The sequence below is a fragment of the Nasonia vitripennis genome, chromosome 5, assembly GCF_009193385.2.
Source record: "Nasonia vitripennis strain AsymCx chromosome 5, Nvit_psr_1.1, whole genome shotgun sequence".
NCBI classification, from domain to species: Eukaryota; Metazoa; Arthropoda; class Insecta; order Hymenoptera; family Pteromalidae; genus Nasonia; species Nasonia vitripennis.
This window is the reverse complement of record NC_045761.1, coordinates 19,210,505-19,223,634: the sequence shown is the minus strand read 5'-3', so window position 1 is coordinate 19,223,634 and position 13,130 is coordinate 19,210,505. Positions and strand designations below refer to the sequence as shown.

At 41.6% G+C, this 13,130-nt stretch overlaps 3 protein-coding genes across 6 annotated transcripts; 1 reads left to right on the top strand and 2 right to left on the bottom strand.

The window, feature by feature from the left end:
• Positions 1 to 2,742: 2,742 nt before the first annotated feature.
• Positions 2,743 to 7,671, bottom strand: LOC100122754 (protein Skeletor, isoforms B/C). Its single transcript, XM_001606302.5, has 12 exons — positions 7,431 to 7,671; positions 6,839 to 7,055; positions 6,630 to 6,738; positions 6,222 to 6,460; positions 5,985 to 6,153; positions 5,795 to 5,906; positions 5,585 to 5,721; positions 4,617 to 4,752; positions 4,342 to 4,549; positions 3,514 to 3,869; positions 3,338 to 3,445; positions 2,743 to 3,090 (listed from the first exon to the last, which is right to left on the bottom strand). Exons 1-12 carry the CDS (start codon positions 7,522 to 7,524, stop codon positions 2,900 to 2,902), a joined length of 2,076 nt encoding a protein of 691 aa, XP_001606352.1. The 5' UTR covers positions 7,525 to 7,671; the 3' UTR covers positions 2,743 to 2,899.
• Positions 7,672 to 8,391: 720 nt separating this feature from the next.
• LOC103315887 (ankyrin repeat domain-containing protein 7-like) lies at positions 8,392 to 9,943 on the top strand. 2 transcript variants are annotated; one of them, XM_008206847.4, is made up of 4 exons: positions 8,392 to 8,572; positions 8,657 to 8,899; positions 8,981 to 9,108; positions 9,188 to 9,943. In XM_008206847.4, the coding sequence occupies exons 1-4, from the start codon at positions 8,481 to 8,483 to the stop codon at positions 9,454 to 9,456; spliced, it is 732 nt and encodes a 243-aa protein (XP_008205069.1). In that variant the 5' UTR covers positions 8,392 to 8,480; the 3' UTR covers positions 9,457 to 9,943. The 2 variants fall into 2 exon arrangements, with proteins under 2 accessions (XP_008205069.1, XP_016841729.1); XM_016986240.3 differs by having other exon boundaries at positions 8,458 to 8,572; positions 9,191 to 9,943.
• LOC100122734 (luciferin sulfotransferase) lies at positions 9,926 to 12,482 on the bottom strand. Of its 3 annotated transcripts, none has more exons than XM_008206116.3 (6): positions 12,250 to 12,481; positions 11,152 to 11,371; positions 10,966 to 11,062; positions 10,576 to 10,877; positions 10,402 to 10,496; positions 9,926 to 10,335 (listed from the first exon to the last, which is right to left on the bottom strand). In XM_008206116.3, exons 2-6 carry the CDS (start codon positions 11,324 to 11,326, stop codon positions 10,030 to 10,032), a joined length of 975 nt encoding a protein of 324 aa, XP_008204338.1. In that variant the 5' UTR covers positions 11,327 to 11,371; positions 12,250 to 12,481; the 3' UTR covers positions 9,926 to 10,029. The 3 variants fall into 3 exon arrangements, with proteins under 3 accessions (XP_008204338.1, XP_031787274.1, XP_032456526.1); XM_031931414.1 differs by lacking the exon at positions 12,250 to 12,481 and adding an exon at positions 11,436 to 12,208; XM_032600635.1 differs by having other exon boundaries at positions 11,152 to 12,482.
• Positions 12,483 to 13,130: the final 648 nt, after the last annotated feature.

The window sequence follows — 13,130 nt, the reverse complement described above, 5'->3', positions numbered from 1 at the left end:
AATTAGCCACCGACAGAGTTCTGGCCTTGCAAACAGGCTGGCTTCATGCAAAGGGCTGGATCGGCGGGCTCCACTCTGGCTGTTGACATCGGCACCGGCTTCAACAAGCATTTTGACTAAACGGACATCGCCCGCGCAAACGGCCAACTGGAGTGGCCTGTCATCGGCTTTCCCCAGCCTCGACGTCAGCTCCGGTATCCAGTAGAACTTTTACCAGACGAAGGCTTAGGTCGTCGATTTGGACTGGGTTACTGCTTGCAACTTTGGCTATAGGCAGGTGTTCGAATCCGTAGAATTGTAGGTTGCTGATTAGGTAGCCGTAAGGTATCTTCTTGTACGGGTCCATATGACACCGGTTATGCACGGTCACTTGCAATGGGGTTTCCCTTCTTAAATTAATTCAATTCACGCGTTGCTCCTGCGTCGCCGCACTTGACGGCCAGATGCAGAGCGGTCTCGCCTGCGAATCCGTGAAAGTTGATTCCACCGCCGATGCGGTCGATGTACCTCAGCATCCTGCGGTAACCACCGCGGTTTCGGCTAAATCGAGACTCGTAGTTCAGGCCGAAGTGGCGAGTGCCCGTCGTAATAATCCTCTTCATGCGGCGATTCCTGCGGCGCCGGCTCTGACGTTTTTGACGTAAAGTGAGGCGAGCGGCGTTTTTACGGTAGGTCCTTTAAGCCATGGCGAATACGATCGAACTGGAAAGATCACTTTAACTTTTCAAACTTACGTTGTCGACTGTATTAGTTAACAGTTCGGTAAGCACTAAGAACTTCTGCTGAAGCTGGTTCAAAACAGACTGTAAGGACACAGGAGCATCCTGAGCTTTTAAGCCCTTCCGACTGCCTCATAGGGTCCCATCCAAGTGAACCACCCCCATTGACCTACCACCACCACAGAACCTGCTCCTACGCCCACATAAAGCATCTCCAACGGCATCATCCCCTCTATCCAAACGACAACGGTATTCTCATTGGCTCGCATGAAGCATCCCCACCGACGTCATCCCCTTGATATAGGCAACTCGACCTGCGCGCGCAGTATATGCGTACTAGACTTTGAATTATTTACATAATTTAATTTGTAATATGCCAATTTTAAATAAAAATTAATTCGTAGCCTTATTCTGAGGATTTTCTTTTGTCGAATACATTTGAAATCGGATATAACGATTTCTGGTCTTCAAAATAAGTTATTTTTCAATAGTTATTAAATTATGCTTTGAGATACTATAGAAAAAAGCGAGGTTCTTATAATTATTATGAAATGCGTACTTATTAGTTAACAGAAAAAGTTACACGAGTTATTATGTTGCATTGACACCGAACCGAGTTTACACACAAACGCACGTATTTCTTTATTTTTTTACGCGGAAAAATTTAATACGAGATTAATTTTACTCCACTGCAAAACTCAACACAAGCATAGAAGTTATTGTTATATATGATTGTCACAGCAGTGTGAAGAAACTTGTGTAGAGCCTTAGTAGAAGTGCAAAGTGTGATAAAAGTGTTCCTTTAATATAAGTTCAGAAAAAAGTGTAATTTTTATAATGATGAAAACGTAAGTTTTTGTTGTAGTCGGGACATTTTATAATACTTATATAACACTTTTTTAACAAATGTAACAACATATGTTCGATCCAAAAATTTAACATTTATAAAAAAAGGTCCGAAACCCAACTTTTACCGACAGTATTGCTGGGTAGAAAATTACTTAAGACAAAACAAATACAATGAATTATGAAAAACCAAGAGTTAGTTGCCCTTCCTTTTATAAAAATCTATCGCCATGCCAAGTTTCAAAAAAAAATATTAACGCAATAAGAAATGGCATTTGAACGAAAATCAGTAACCGCAGCGCGCATATCCGAAATTCAGAGCATATGCTCGCTGCAGTTACTGATTTTCGTTCAAATGCCATTTCTTATTGCGTTAATATTTTTTTTTGAAACTTGGCACACCGATAGATGTTTATAAAAGGAAGGACAACTAACTTTTGGTTTTTCATAATTTATTGTAATTCTTTAGTTCCAAGCCATTTCCCGCCATGCACTTGTTCAGTCGACTCGATCGGTTTTGGACCCCCTAACAGTACGTGTAACTGATGTATTTAAAAACTGTTCGGGTGAGGGTAAAAATTTGGAAAAATAAATATTTGAAAGGTAAAAATTACGAATTGAATTAGAACGAAAGGTAAAATTTTAAATCCTAGAATATTGGAAAGGTATAATTTTGAAAACCTAAATTTGGAAATCGCTTTTGCAATATTTTAACTACGAATATCACCTTTCGCAATATTTTAATTGAACAATTTTGTTTTATACATTTTTTTCATTTCAAAATCTCAGTTCATAAATTTTGAATTTCTAATAATCACCCCTTCTCATTTTTATTTTTCAAAATGTTTACCGTCACTATAATAGTATAATTTGTATGCATTTAAAAAATGCTGCAAAAGTGTGAAATAATCAAAAAATCTGAAATTAATATGATTAATGTATGACAAACCATTATACTTTGTCTACATTTTGCTCCATCTCGTCTTAACTGCGACAAAAAGTAATGGTAATATTACACACTTTTGTTGCACTCTTGTCAGATTTTTATCAAACTTACGTCGCACACAATTATTTCTACTAGCGCATAGGATTATTATCAGATTTTTTGATGTGCATTGTTCAAATACTTAACAAGGCCAAGATAAGGTACAACAAATGAATATTCATTCGAATTTGCGGTATATCAACTTTTTCACTTTTATTCCATCGATAAAACAATGTGTTATATTTATTAAGTACAATCACATTTTTATACAATTACATTAGTTTAAGCCTTATCGTATATATGTATACAAAAAAATCGCAGTCTTTGAAGATGTCTCGATTTCCTTATATTACGCTGCCAGGATTGACAAAATCGCCGAAAGGAGTATCGACCCGGCTAGGCCCATCGAAACGGCGTCGCTTTTTATGTAAGCGTCAACCACGTGAATCTTCCAGCCCATGTTTGCGTGGGTGAAAGAATTGTAGTAGACAATGTCTGGCCACGTCGAGTTTGGGGTGACTTCCAATATTCCGGCGTCGCCTGCAAAGAAAGAGAGTATATTGTCTCGCTGATGCTGACGCGTCTCGTATCTTCGTACGTAAAGAGTATATTATGCAACGAGAAACTAAAGTCTTATTCCCCCGAGTGGGTTTACCTCCGCATTTACGGGAATAGAGTAACTTTATTCCCTCCTTTGCGGGAATAAAACTTCACCTTAGTCCCGTTTTTCAGGGAATAAAGTATAGTCAAGCCGTGTAATAAAAGCTCACTACTTTCGAGACCCTACCTGGTTCGCAGGAACTGATCAACGTCCTGTTGAATTTATTGAACGTCGGGAAATTGTCGTCCAACCTCCTGTCTCGGTCGTTGTGCTTGCTCAGACATAGCGGCCCGACTGTAAACCATTGCCGCAATGAAATTTTACGCCTCATCTTCAAAGATCAAAGTAAAATCGATACCTACCTGCGGTCGGTCTGGGTCTTCCCCGCCTTGTGAATTCAACGCCGGCAAGTACACGGACTTTGCTCTGGGCTACATCGCTTAGCCGATCGTAGCCACCGTGCGGCTCATCGGTTATTATAAGAGGGTGATAAAGGTTCGGACTGTGGGGATTATTGCCGCCGTAGACGCGGAAGTTGTAGGTCAGACCCCGTCGCAGGTATAGCTCCGGAGCTAGTCGGCCGTTGATGTACCAGGCCAGACCGTTCGAGGAATGGCCCGTAATCGCTTGGTAGCCACGCCTTCCTCCGGACGGACCTACGGTCGCCCTGAATGTCCTTATACTACGGTCGAAGATTTCTTCCTTCGCCCAAGGTTCCCTGGAATCGAGAAAGTTTTATTAGTTTTTTGCGGCACTCTATTACGATTTTATACACAGATGGACATTCAAATCGTACGTTTTCGTTATACTACGGGATGCTGCTGTAGATTTGTGTACGGTTTGCCGTTTGTTCGCGTACGTTTGCGTACGTTTTGGCCGATTTGAATGCCTTACAGAAACGTACGCGAACGTACGCAGGCTTAGATAAACGTGTAAAATGTAGTAAACTGAGAAAAGTAATGATATCGTTGCACACCCGTCCCTAGGTGACGTACAGTTCTTCTCTCAAGCGCTAACTTTTTATACTGGTTAGCATATAAGGCCGATCAGGTATATTTCCGTACGCCTGCACTGTACAAAATGTTCGAATCCCAACAAAACCGTACGTAAACGTAAAATGCAACAAAGTTCTACGTTTAGTTGCCTTATCGTGCTAATGAATTTTTCCATTCTAGAAAACATTTACCAACCTGAGCTCGTCGCTATTAGCCGTGAAACCCACGCAGGTTCTCTGCTTGACCGCATTGTTCTTCTCGTCCTTTAAGTCTAAGTGAAGCAGAAAATTGCTCTTTGGATAATAGTCGTGGAAGTTGGGCTCTTTATTCTCGTCCAGCCTTCCCAGAGCCCATATGAAATACATGGGCTTATCTATGAGAAACTCCTTGTCCCCCGAGTCGGCTGTAATAGAAAAATTCGTCGTCTCTCAATCTCTCGATCGTTCGACAGTTTTTTTTAAATAACTTACGAGAAATTAGCGTCCTTCTGTAGGTGACGGTGGTTATTCCATTATCCCTCGTCGACGCGAAAAGCTGGTTACTGTCTTGACCACCAACGAGCTCGTCCTTGCACACGCCTTTGTACTGTCCAAGTACTTTGACACACTGAAATTCATTTTTTCCCCGTTGAAATATACATGTATTTATATAATAGTAAATTATGCAACAGGGGACATCAGCTCGTAGATTATTCTCGCGGGTGGGTTAACTGCGAAGCTCGGGCATTAATTACCCGAGAGGATGAACGGCTTTAGACCCGTATTGCATGTAAAATTTTATCCGCGACTTAACTGTGTAGCCACTTAGTTGTCTTAAAAAGTGGGACCTATGTACACATCCATTTTAAATACGAACTAAATTTAAAAAATTTTAAAACTTCAAGATTTTTAATTTTAAAATGAAAATTTTTTCTGTAACACAAGCACGATTTTTGCGTTTTTCGTACCTATTAAGCGGGCGTAAAGTAACTTTTTTCAGACCGGCGGGCAAACAAAAATTTTAGCGGGCGTTTTTCATTCTTTTTTTTTTGCCTGGCAGGAGTTTTTTATTTTTTTTTTGCCCGGCGGGCGTTTTTCATTTTTTAAAGAAAAGGGTCAGTAGTGTGTATGTGTGCGTAAACGCGGAAATCAGTACATGCGTTACAAAAAATATGGTGTGCACCAAGATCTAAGTGGGCTTTTTGGCCTCGTGTGGTTGCAGTACTCGTCTGCGGCTTGTACTTTAGTCCCGCTTTTCAAGGTAATAAAGTGGTAATTATAGTAAAGTCGTCAATAAATAGTATATTACGATACGTGTAAAACTGAACCATTTAAGTCAAGAGTATCGTATAAAATTTTATAGCACAGACTGCTAAAATCAGCAAGTCACGCCTATTCGTGACTTAACAGCGGATTTTAGCCACACTGTGCTATAAAGAATAAAATATAGTCATAAGTACCGGAGCTTTGGCTGAAACGTTATAGTCGTTGGCGAAACCTCTGGTACCGTCATTGTAGGCAATCGTCACGTCGGCTCCTTCCATTTGACTTCTCGAGTCCGAGCCCGAAACTCCAAAGGCCATATATCCATTATCCGCTGCGATCGAAAAAATTAAGATGCCAAAATTCCTGCGCTCCACTTATCGCTATTATGCTATTGATCTACTCACGGATTTGGCCGATAAGCTGGACGGTAATCTGCGGAGGGAAAATTTCCCAAGCTACCTGTAACCTCTTGTGCATCTGAACGCAGTTCGGCAGGTTGGTTGGTACTTTGATCGTCTGCGTTTTTTATTTAGGAAAAAAAAGTTAATTCATTGCTTTTGACAGATAAAAGACGAGCTATCGAAAGTTATATACCTTGACGAGGGACGGAGGTACGTTCAGCCCCGAGGGTACGAGGATCGAGGCGAGGTTGGTCCTCGACTTCACGTCGTAGATGCTGATCCAACCGATATCGAAGATCGTCTTCTCGCCCGGTAGCTGGATTATCACGTCCTCGTTTTTGTAAGCGCGAATCGGGTCCAAGCTGCGATGAAAAGAAAAATCGTCAGGCAAAGTATGCAAAGTAAGTCTAAAAATTGAACGAAAACTCACTATCCGTTTTCGTCCGGGACCTTGGTCCCCTGCGGCGACGGCTTGCCCTGTCCCACGCAGAAGTAGGCGTCCTGAGAGGTGCCATCGTAGGAAAGCTGCGGAATGCTTATAGTCTTGGCATCGAGAACAACAATCACGTCGGATGACACATTGGCCGTGGATAGCTTGGACAGTTGCGCGAGTCGCTGCGGCGCCGGTGGGTCGAATTCCTCCGGGATGTACACGTCACCGAAGGTGCTCTGAATCAGAGAAAATATTTTCTCATATTGTCAGCGATCGATTTTTCAGTGTATTATTTCGCTGCTCCGTTCGAGGAGTATCGCTATCCAGATTTTCCAGCGATAAATCTGAATAGTGCTAAGTACTCTTTGTAAGGACCAGCGATTTATTGTCGTAGAAATGACTCACCTGAGTGGACAGATCGTAGACGGCGAACCACTTGATATCGGTAATCTTCTTGTTGTCGGGTAGCTTCAGCGTCAGGTCTTTATTGAGGTACTTGCCAAGAGTATTCGTTCTTTAAAAGAAAAAAAACAGTTTATCGTGTAATTCAGCTATACTAATATGCATTTGGTTCTCGTTAAAATTCAGTTCGAAGCGCATGGCTATACACCCACATGCCGTATTCGTCGGGAACGATGAAGCCCTGAGGCCCTGGGCGATTAGAGCCTCCGGCCCAGAAGAAAGTATCGGCGCCGGTCCCGTCGTAGCTGAACGACGTCAGCAGAAGCGTGTACTCGTCGACCGCGTAGACGTCACCGGCGACCTGGTGGTGGTAGACGTTCAGCTTTCCCAGATATTTTCCACTGTACTCCTTGACTTCGTCGGCGTTAACTGCGATGGAAATATATCTTATACAATCTGTAATATTTACAGTGTATCGCCGCCGTCTCTCGTAAAATAGAAAGTATATCCAAGTAGTTTTCACGTGCAATTAGAACGAAGACCGCTAAGCACTTCTCTCCGATAGGCGTACATAATAAGTACGTGCTTTACAACGATTTTCTTTTCCATTTCGGAGCATTTATATATTTTCAAACAAAAAAGCGCATAACAAATTCTCAACTATTCCAAAACAACGCGTCGAGCCAACAATAAACTCCATAATATACATTCTCATACGAACCAACAGGTTTTTGACTCAGCCGCGCAGCAATCATCACGCTCTCTCTCTCGAAAAAAAAAAATCGAAAAGAGAAAAAAACTCACCAGACCCGAACGCTCCGAGTATCGCAACGAGCAGCAGCAGCAGCAGCAACGCTGGTCTCGGGGACCAGCGGCACGTAATCAGACCAGCTGCCATATCTCACAGCATCGTTATCGCACTGAAAATCTCCAGCTTCCAGCTGCTGCGTTCTCCAGCCGGCTACCACCTTGTGCTGATGGCCCACCACATAGCCATCGAGGAAGAGGCACTGATGCAACGGTATACCTTGCTCTTGACTCGATTGGGGCCCGAGAGGAAGACGGACACGAATATGGAGGAGTAGAAGGAGAAACTCTGCAGCCGTAGAAAGTCACGGAGTGTAGAGGGGGCCTATACTGGCTGGAAGGAAAGAGAGAGGGGCCTTGGAATTTCCTCGCTGGGCATTGTATACGCGTGTATACGTGTGCAGTGCGCGCGGACACGGCGAGTGAACCCGGGAGTTTGTTTGGACGGAGTCGGGATATCCTGACGAGTATTCGGATGTTGGTGCTTTTAAGAAAAGCCTTTTTTTTTACATTTATATGTACCAGTCGTTTACGTCGAATTTACGATGCTTGAATCGAATAGCTTTTTTGATGCAGGTTGATCGAGAGAGGCTTGAAAGCTATTATAAAAAGGTTAAAAATTTGCAAAAATAATCATGCCATGAAGATAAAAAAATGCAGTATTACACAGATTTAGTTACAAAAGATATATATAGTTTTTTTAGCATAACACACTCTACTTCTAAAATTTACATTAATTATAATGATCACGCTCATCCTCAAAATCACTACAATAATTCACGCGAAATAACAACCCTCCCATTCCTCGTTTCCGTAATTCATGTCTCCTAGCCTATACTTCTCCGCAGCGGAAGCATAATACACGACATTGTGTCGACTGTGCTTTCGTAAGTATTGTGCGCCTTGGCAACGTAGTTCCACGAGAAATCGATAAAAAGCATCGGATAAAAGTTCGAGCAGTAGAGCACGAGAGCTCGACAGGGCTCGACACAATTCGCGCGATGACGACCCTTCTGCGCCTCCATTTAAATCCTCATTCGCGTGATAATGCATCAGCCGGTGATACCTCCGGAAGAGGAGCTCATCCGCCTATTGAAATTCGGAACGTCGAGGAAAATTAGAGACCTGATAAGCGCCAAGTACGGAGCTTCATTTTTACGAAAATCATAAAAATCGGTATATTTTAATTTCGATCTTTTGTTTTTTTTTTTGAAAAACACAAGTCCCACGATGGACTTGCACTATCCACTGGCGAAGAACCTAACGACGCCTTTGACAGCAGCGGTAGAGCGTTCGGATTCGGCGATACTGACGACGCTGATAGACAAGATCCCGGGAAACCTGGACGCGACGTTGACGCAGCCCTGCGGAAAAACCGCGCTCATGCACGCGGCTTGTTACGCCAGAAATTCGGAGGTTTTGCTGGTCCTGATGAAGAAAGGCGCCGATCCCAGTAAGACCGACATGTGAGACTATGCGCCGATCTTTCGATTTCACCCGTATCTAACGATTTTTTTTCATAACGTTCGAACGTTCGACGATTTTAGAAACGGATGGAACTGTCTGTTCTACGCAGTGATCGGTAAGCGGTTGCAGAACGTCATAGCACTGCTGGACTCCCAAGTCTCCATAGAATCGCGAGATCTCCAAGGCCGTACTCCACTCATGATTTCCGGTAATCAATTCCTTCGCCAAATATACCTATCACAACTTTCTCCGTCTTAAGCACCGTAAATCGATACCGATCATTCCAGCAGTTTGTCTATCGGACCTCGACACGTTCCACTGTCTCCTGAGTCGCGGCGCCGACTTCGAGGCTCTCGACAACAACGGCCTGAGCGCTTTGCACTTGGCGATTCTTCACAAGAGGAGAGAATGCGTAATTGAATTGTGGCAGCGAAACGCGGCTGCCGATCTTCTCACGCCGGTCTCCAGAGCCACGACGAAACAGCTCGTCGAGGAAATCATGTCCGATGTGCTTCCGGTGCACAGGAAAGTGCAGGATTTTGCGGAGGAGCTGTGAAATCGCACCTGTTGTTGAAATTTATTTGTTGCTATTGGTTTTTTGCATGAATAATAAACGAGTTGAATATGTGCGTAAACAAAGCAGTGCATACGTTTTAATCGGATTCGTGGGAGTGGAAGATTACAATTTTATAATTAGAAAGCCTGTTGACGGTATCGCGATCAGATTTTCATCGAGATCACTTCAGGGAATACTTTATGCCGGGTGACGCTCGATAAGCATCGCTATATATATATGATAAACGATTAAATATTCCGTTCGCGCTTACACCACCTCGTACACTGGGATTTTTGTTGGTAAAAAATATTATCTGTGAACGACTTTTGAATGCTTATTTAGCTCTTCATCGATGGAAATAGAGTTTGAGGCCGATAATCAATTAAGTTTGATCGATAATATCTGTATAGTTTAGATATAAGTTTAAGTCCTTCGTTGAGATAAAAAGTCCAATAAATGACCACCAGTCTTTTCGTAAAAAACAAAACTTATGCTATTATTTATTTACAGTATTTCAAGTGAAAATGTACATTCTTAAATATCACATTTTTCCATCGAAATACGACGAGATCGTTAAAATTTCAGTCCCTTGCAGCTGGCCAAATTTTTCGCGCTCCACTCGTCGAACTTTTTGATCCACTCCTCGCTCATAGTCGCCTTCCACTGACCGACATTTCCGTTACGAATGAATTCGTTCTCCTCGGAATCGTCTTTCGACAGGTTGAGGCTCCTTATCCACGCGATGGTCGTCACACGATTGAGGGCCGGATTGACCTTCATGCTTTCGAAGCTCAGGTGCTTGCACAGAGCTTGCACTTGACTGTCGTCCAGAGTTTTGCCCAAGAACTGAGCTGTTTTCCTCACTACCGATGGTAGATCCTAAAATCATTAAATAATATATGAGTGGAGTTTGTTTATCGAACGCGATCAAAATGTAAAGATTACCTTCTTCATGTCCTCGAACAGCAGGAAAAGCATGTTGTCCTGATCTTTTCTCTCCCAAAATCCGCGAACGTGATTCCAGTAAGGCGCGTAGACCACTTGAAGAAAAATTAAAATAAAATTAGCGTACATCACAAAAAGTTGAACGTGTCACGGTATAAGCGTCGTAATACTCACATTTATCACCCAAAAACAGCTTGCAGAAGTCATCGAAGGTTCCGCAGAAACCTTCCAAGAGCTTGGAATGATGGTAGAACGAAATGCAGACGTCCTTCGGATTTCTCGCGACGTAAATTATTTTCGGCTTCTTCTCGCCGGTCCTGATCTGTCGCGGCAGGAGATTAAAGGGCTGGTGACTCTTGATGAATCTCGGCCTCGGAAAAGTCTTGCAGAAGTCAACGCTCTTCGTTACCCAGGACGGCACCTCCATGTTCGGGTCGCGCATCGCGGCCCTGGCTGTCATTATCGTTCCTGAGAATCTGCGTGGAAAATCATTGATTTTATATACTTGTTTGCAAAAAAACGAAGCCTATTATAATAGAAATTAAATTGAATGATCGAACGTACTCTAGGAAAGGAAACCTGGCGTTGATCGGAGATTTAGCCTTCTCGAAGTCCAGATCGTTCGCGATTAACCAGACCATTTCTTGCGTCCACGTTGTACCTGAATTTCAAAATAAAAAATAGTCAAATTGCATTGAAATTCGTCGACGACAAACATTCTATACATCCATCCTTCAATTAATTATTCACCTGACTTTTGAAAGCTGCAGACGTAAACGTCATCGTCGTAAACTTCAAAATTCTCTACCTGGTCGGCATACAGTTTGTACTCTTCGGGCAAAACGACTCCATCGAATTCCAAGTAATTCGTTCGCATCTTCTCGCTCAAGGTCTCCTTAGCCAAACGGTCCAAGTCGCAAGCCATGATTGCAGGATTCGGTTGAAAATGTCCTCTCGGTGTCTCTTCGCTCTGTAACGCAGTCGGTCAGCGACTGTTGTTAAATTTTGGCAAGCAAAGGTGCTTTTATACGAACGACAATCCGGCAACTGCTCGAGCGGGGTTATTCGATTTCCACCACCGAATTCGCACTCTCGAATCAAGATCATCTGTGCGTCATTTATCTTTAGATGCGCGTAAACATATTGGTCGCATGATACCGCGATTCTCGCCGATCGCAAGCGAGACATTGTAATCTGAGGAAAGTTCCGCGAACTTCTGAGTTGTTTTTACAAAAAAAAATTCAAGCGCGTTCGTTAGCTCTTATATCTTGATGAGAGTTTGTGGCTGTCGGATTTATCGATTTCTTTGTTACAATTAATACTTTTTATTCGATTATTTGAACTGAACCTGCGTTATATTGTGTCTATAACTTAATAATTTTAACGCGTCAATATTTTAAAAATAGTTTATTGCGTAAGAGAGACGCGCGCGATTTGCACAAGCGATATTGTTTTACATTCTATAGTGTGCGTGAAGTGCGACTACGTCAAGTTCGGTAATTTTTGCAATAAGTCAATCTCGTTTTGGACATTTTTTTTTACTTTTATTTATAATAAACCAATGAACCGCGAGTGCTAAGCATTTATACGTATCATATGGGTACTTAAACACGTTATCGTCTAGTACTTTACATGTAAAATTATTACAAAAAAATATTGTGCTCTTGCTATATCAGCGTGATAAATTATTTATATCAAGGTGGGCCGGCCGTAGCGAGAAGTAAAAAAATCACTTTTGTATTCAACTGGAGATCAATTAAGCTAGCATATAAATCAAATGACTATAATGTCATTCTGTACGTTGTAAATACATGGAATACACAGATCGAAAATTGAAAACATACTTACATGTTGAAGATCGAGCGGACTCGCGGATACGGGTTTATAGATATGGCGTTTACTATACCAATGCTTCAGTTGAAAAATTCTAAAAAATGTCGATAGCTCTGGGTGCAACTTATATACCGACTGAATTTCTACGCAGTATAGTTATTTCCATCTCTACTTATACCGGATTCTAGTTTATACTTGACATTTACAACCCATTAGTGCACAACAGGTAGTACTATCTACTATCTACAAATAATTGGCTAAGACAGTAGTCTATGAAGTAACTATAGCTGCATATATGCATATTGATACTTATAATTATTGTCACTATTTTTGCCGACTTAAAATTTTTAAATAAAACAAAATTCATTCGTTAGGTAAATTTCAATCAATTAATTATTAAAAAAAGATTGCCCGTTGATCGGACGTGTATCGAAAGTCAAGTATTCGAAGCCAGAAATGGAAATTTTCTTATCGATGTATATTTGTGTTGAAGGAACATTTCTTTTAACTGCTTTTACATTCTGATATCTCACTTATTCGCTTGAGCCTGTCAATGTTACACTTGGTACATTTATCTCCATTTGCAATATATATATATACATATACACGCGCGCACACACACACACACTTTTTCATAAGGTGAAAGAAATTCATTAAATGCTGTATAATTTTATTTAGTATGTTGATAACGGATTCTTTAATATATAATATCGCCCCTTATCGTGAAAATCCCGAATGGCTTCATAATTATATGAAGCTTATTGACTTTATTTACATATGCATCTGTATAAGGTAAAAACGTACGACGTACGTGTATGTATATGTACTTATATTTATTTTTCCTCAATGTTATTTGTTTCAAAGCACACTTTGAAAAAAAAGCATTCATAAAGAAT

Bases quoted from the DNA above. Each gene is read 5' to 3' on its own strand.
- LOC100122734 (XM_032600635.1), bottom strand. From the start codon at position 11,326: ATGGCTTGCGACTTGGACCGTTTGGCTAAGGAGACCTTGAGCGAGAAG. The intron at 10,878-10,965 runs GTACGTTCGATC...TTTTCCACGCAG, and splicing joins GCCAGGTTTCCTTTCCTAGA to ATTCTCAGGAACGATAATGA. The intron at 10,497-10,575 runs GTGAGTATTACG...TTTTTCTTCAAG, and splicing joins GCTGTTTTTGGGTGATAAAT to TGGTCTACGCGCCTTACTGG.
- LOC103315887 (XM_008206847.4), top strand. From the start codon at position 8,481: ATGCATCAGCCGGTGATACCTCCGGAAGAGGAGCTCATCCGCCTATTG. The intron at 8,900-8,980 runs GTGAGACTATGC...CGACGATTTTAG, and splicing joins GATCCCAGTAAGACCGACAT to AAACGGATGGAACTGTCTGT. The intron at 9,109-9,187 runs GTAATCAATTCC...CGATCATTCCAG, and splicing joins TACTCCACTCATGATTTCCG to CAGTTTGTCTATCGGACCTC.
- LOC100122754 (XM_001606302.5), bottom strand. From the start codon at position 7,524: ATGGCAGCTGGTCTGATTACGTGCCGCTGGTCCCCGAGACCAGCGTTG. The intron at 5,722-5,794 runs GTGAGTAGATCA...TTTCGATCGCAG, and splicing joins CCAGCTTATCGGCCAAATCC to CGGATAATGGATATATGGCC. The intron at 4,753-5,584 runs GTACTTATGACT...AATGAATTTCAG, and splicing joins ACGTTTCAGCCAAAGCTCCG to TGTGTCAAAGTACTTGGACA.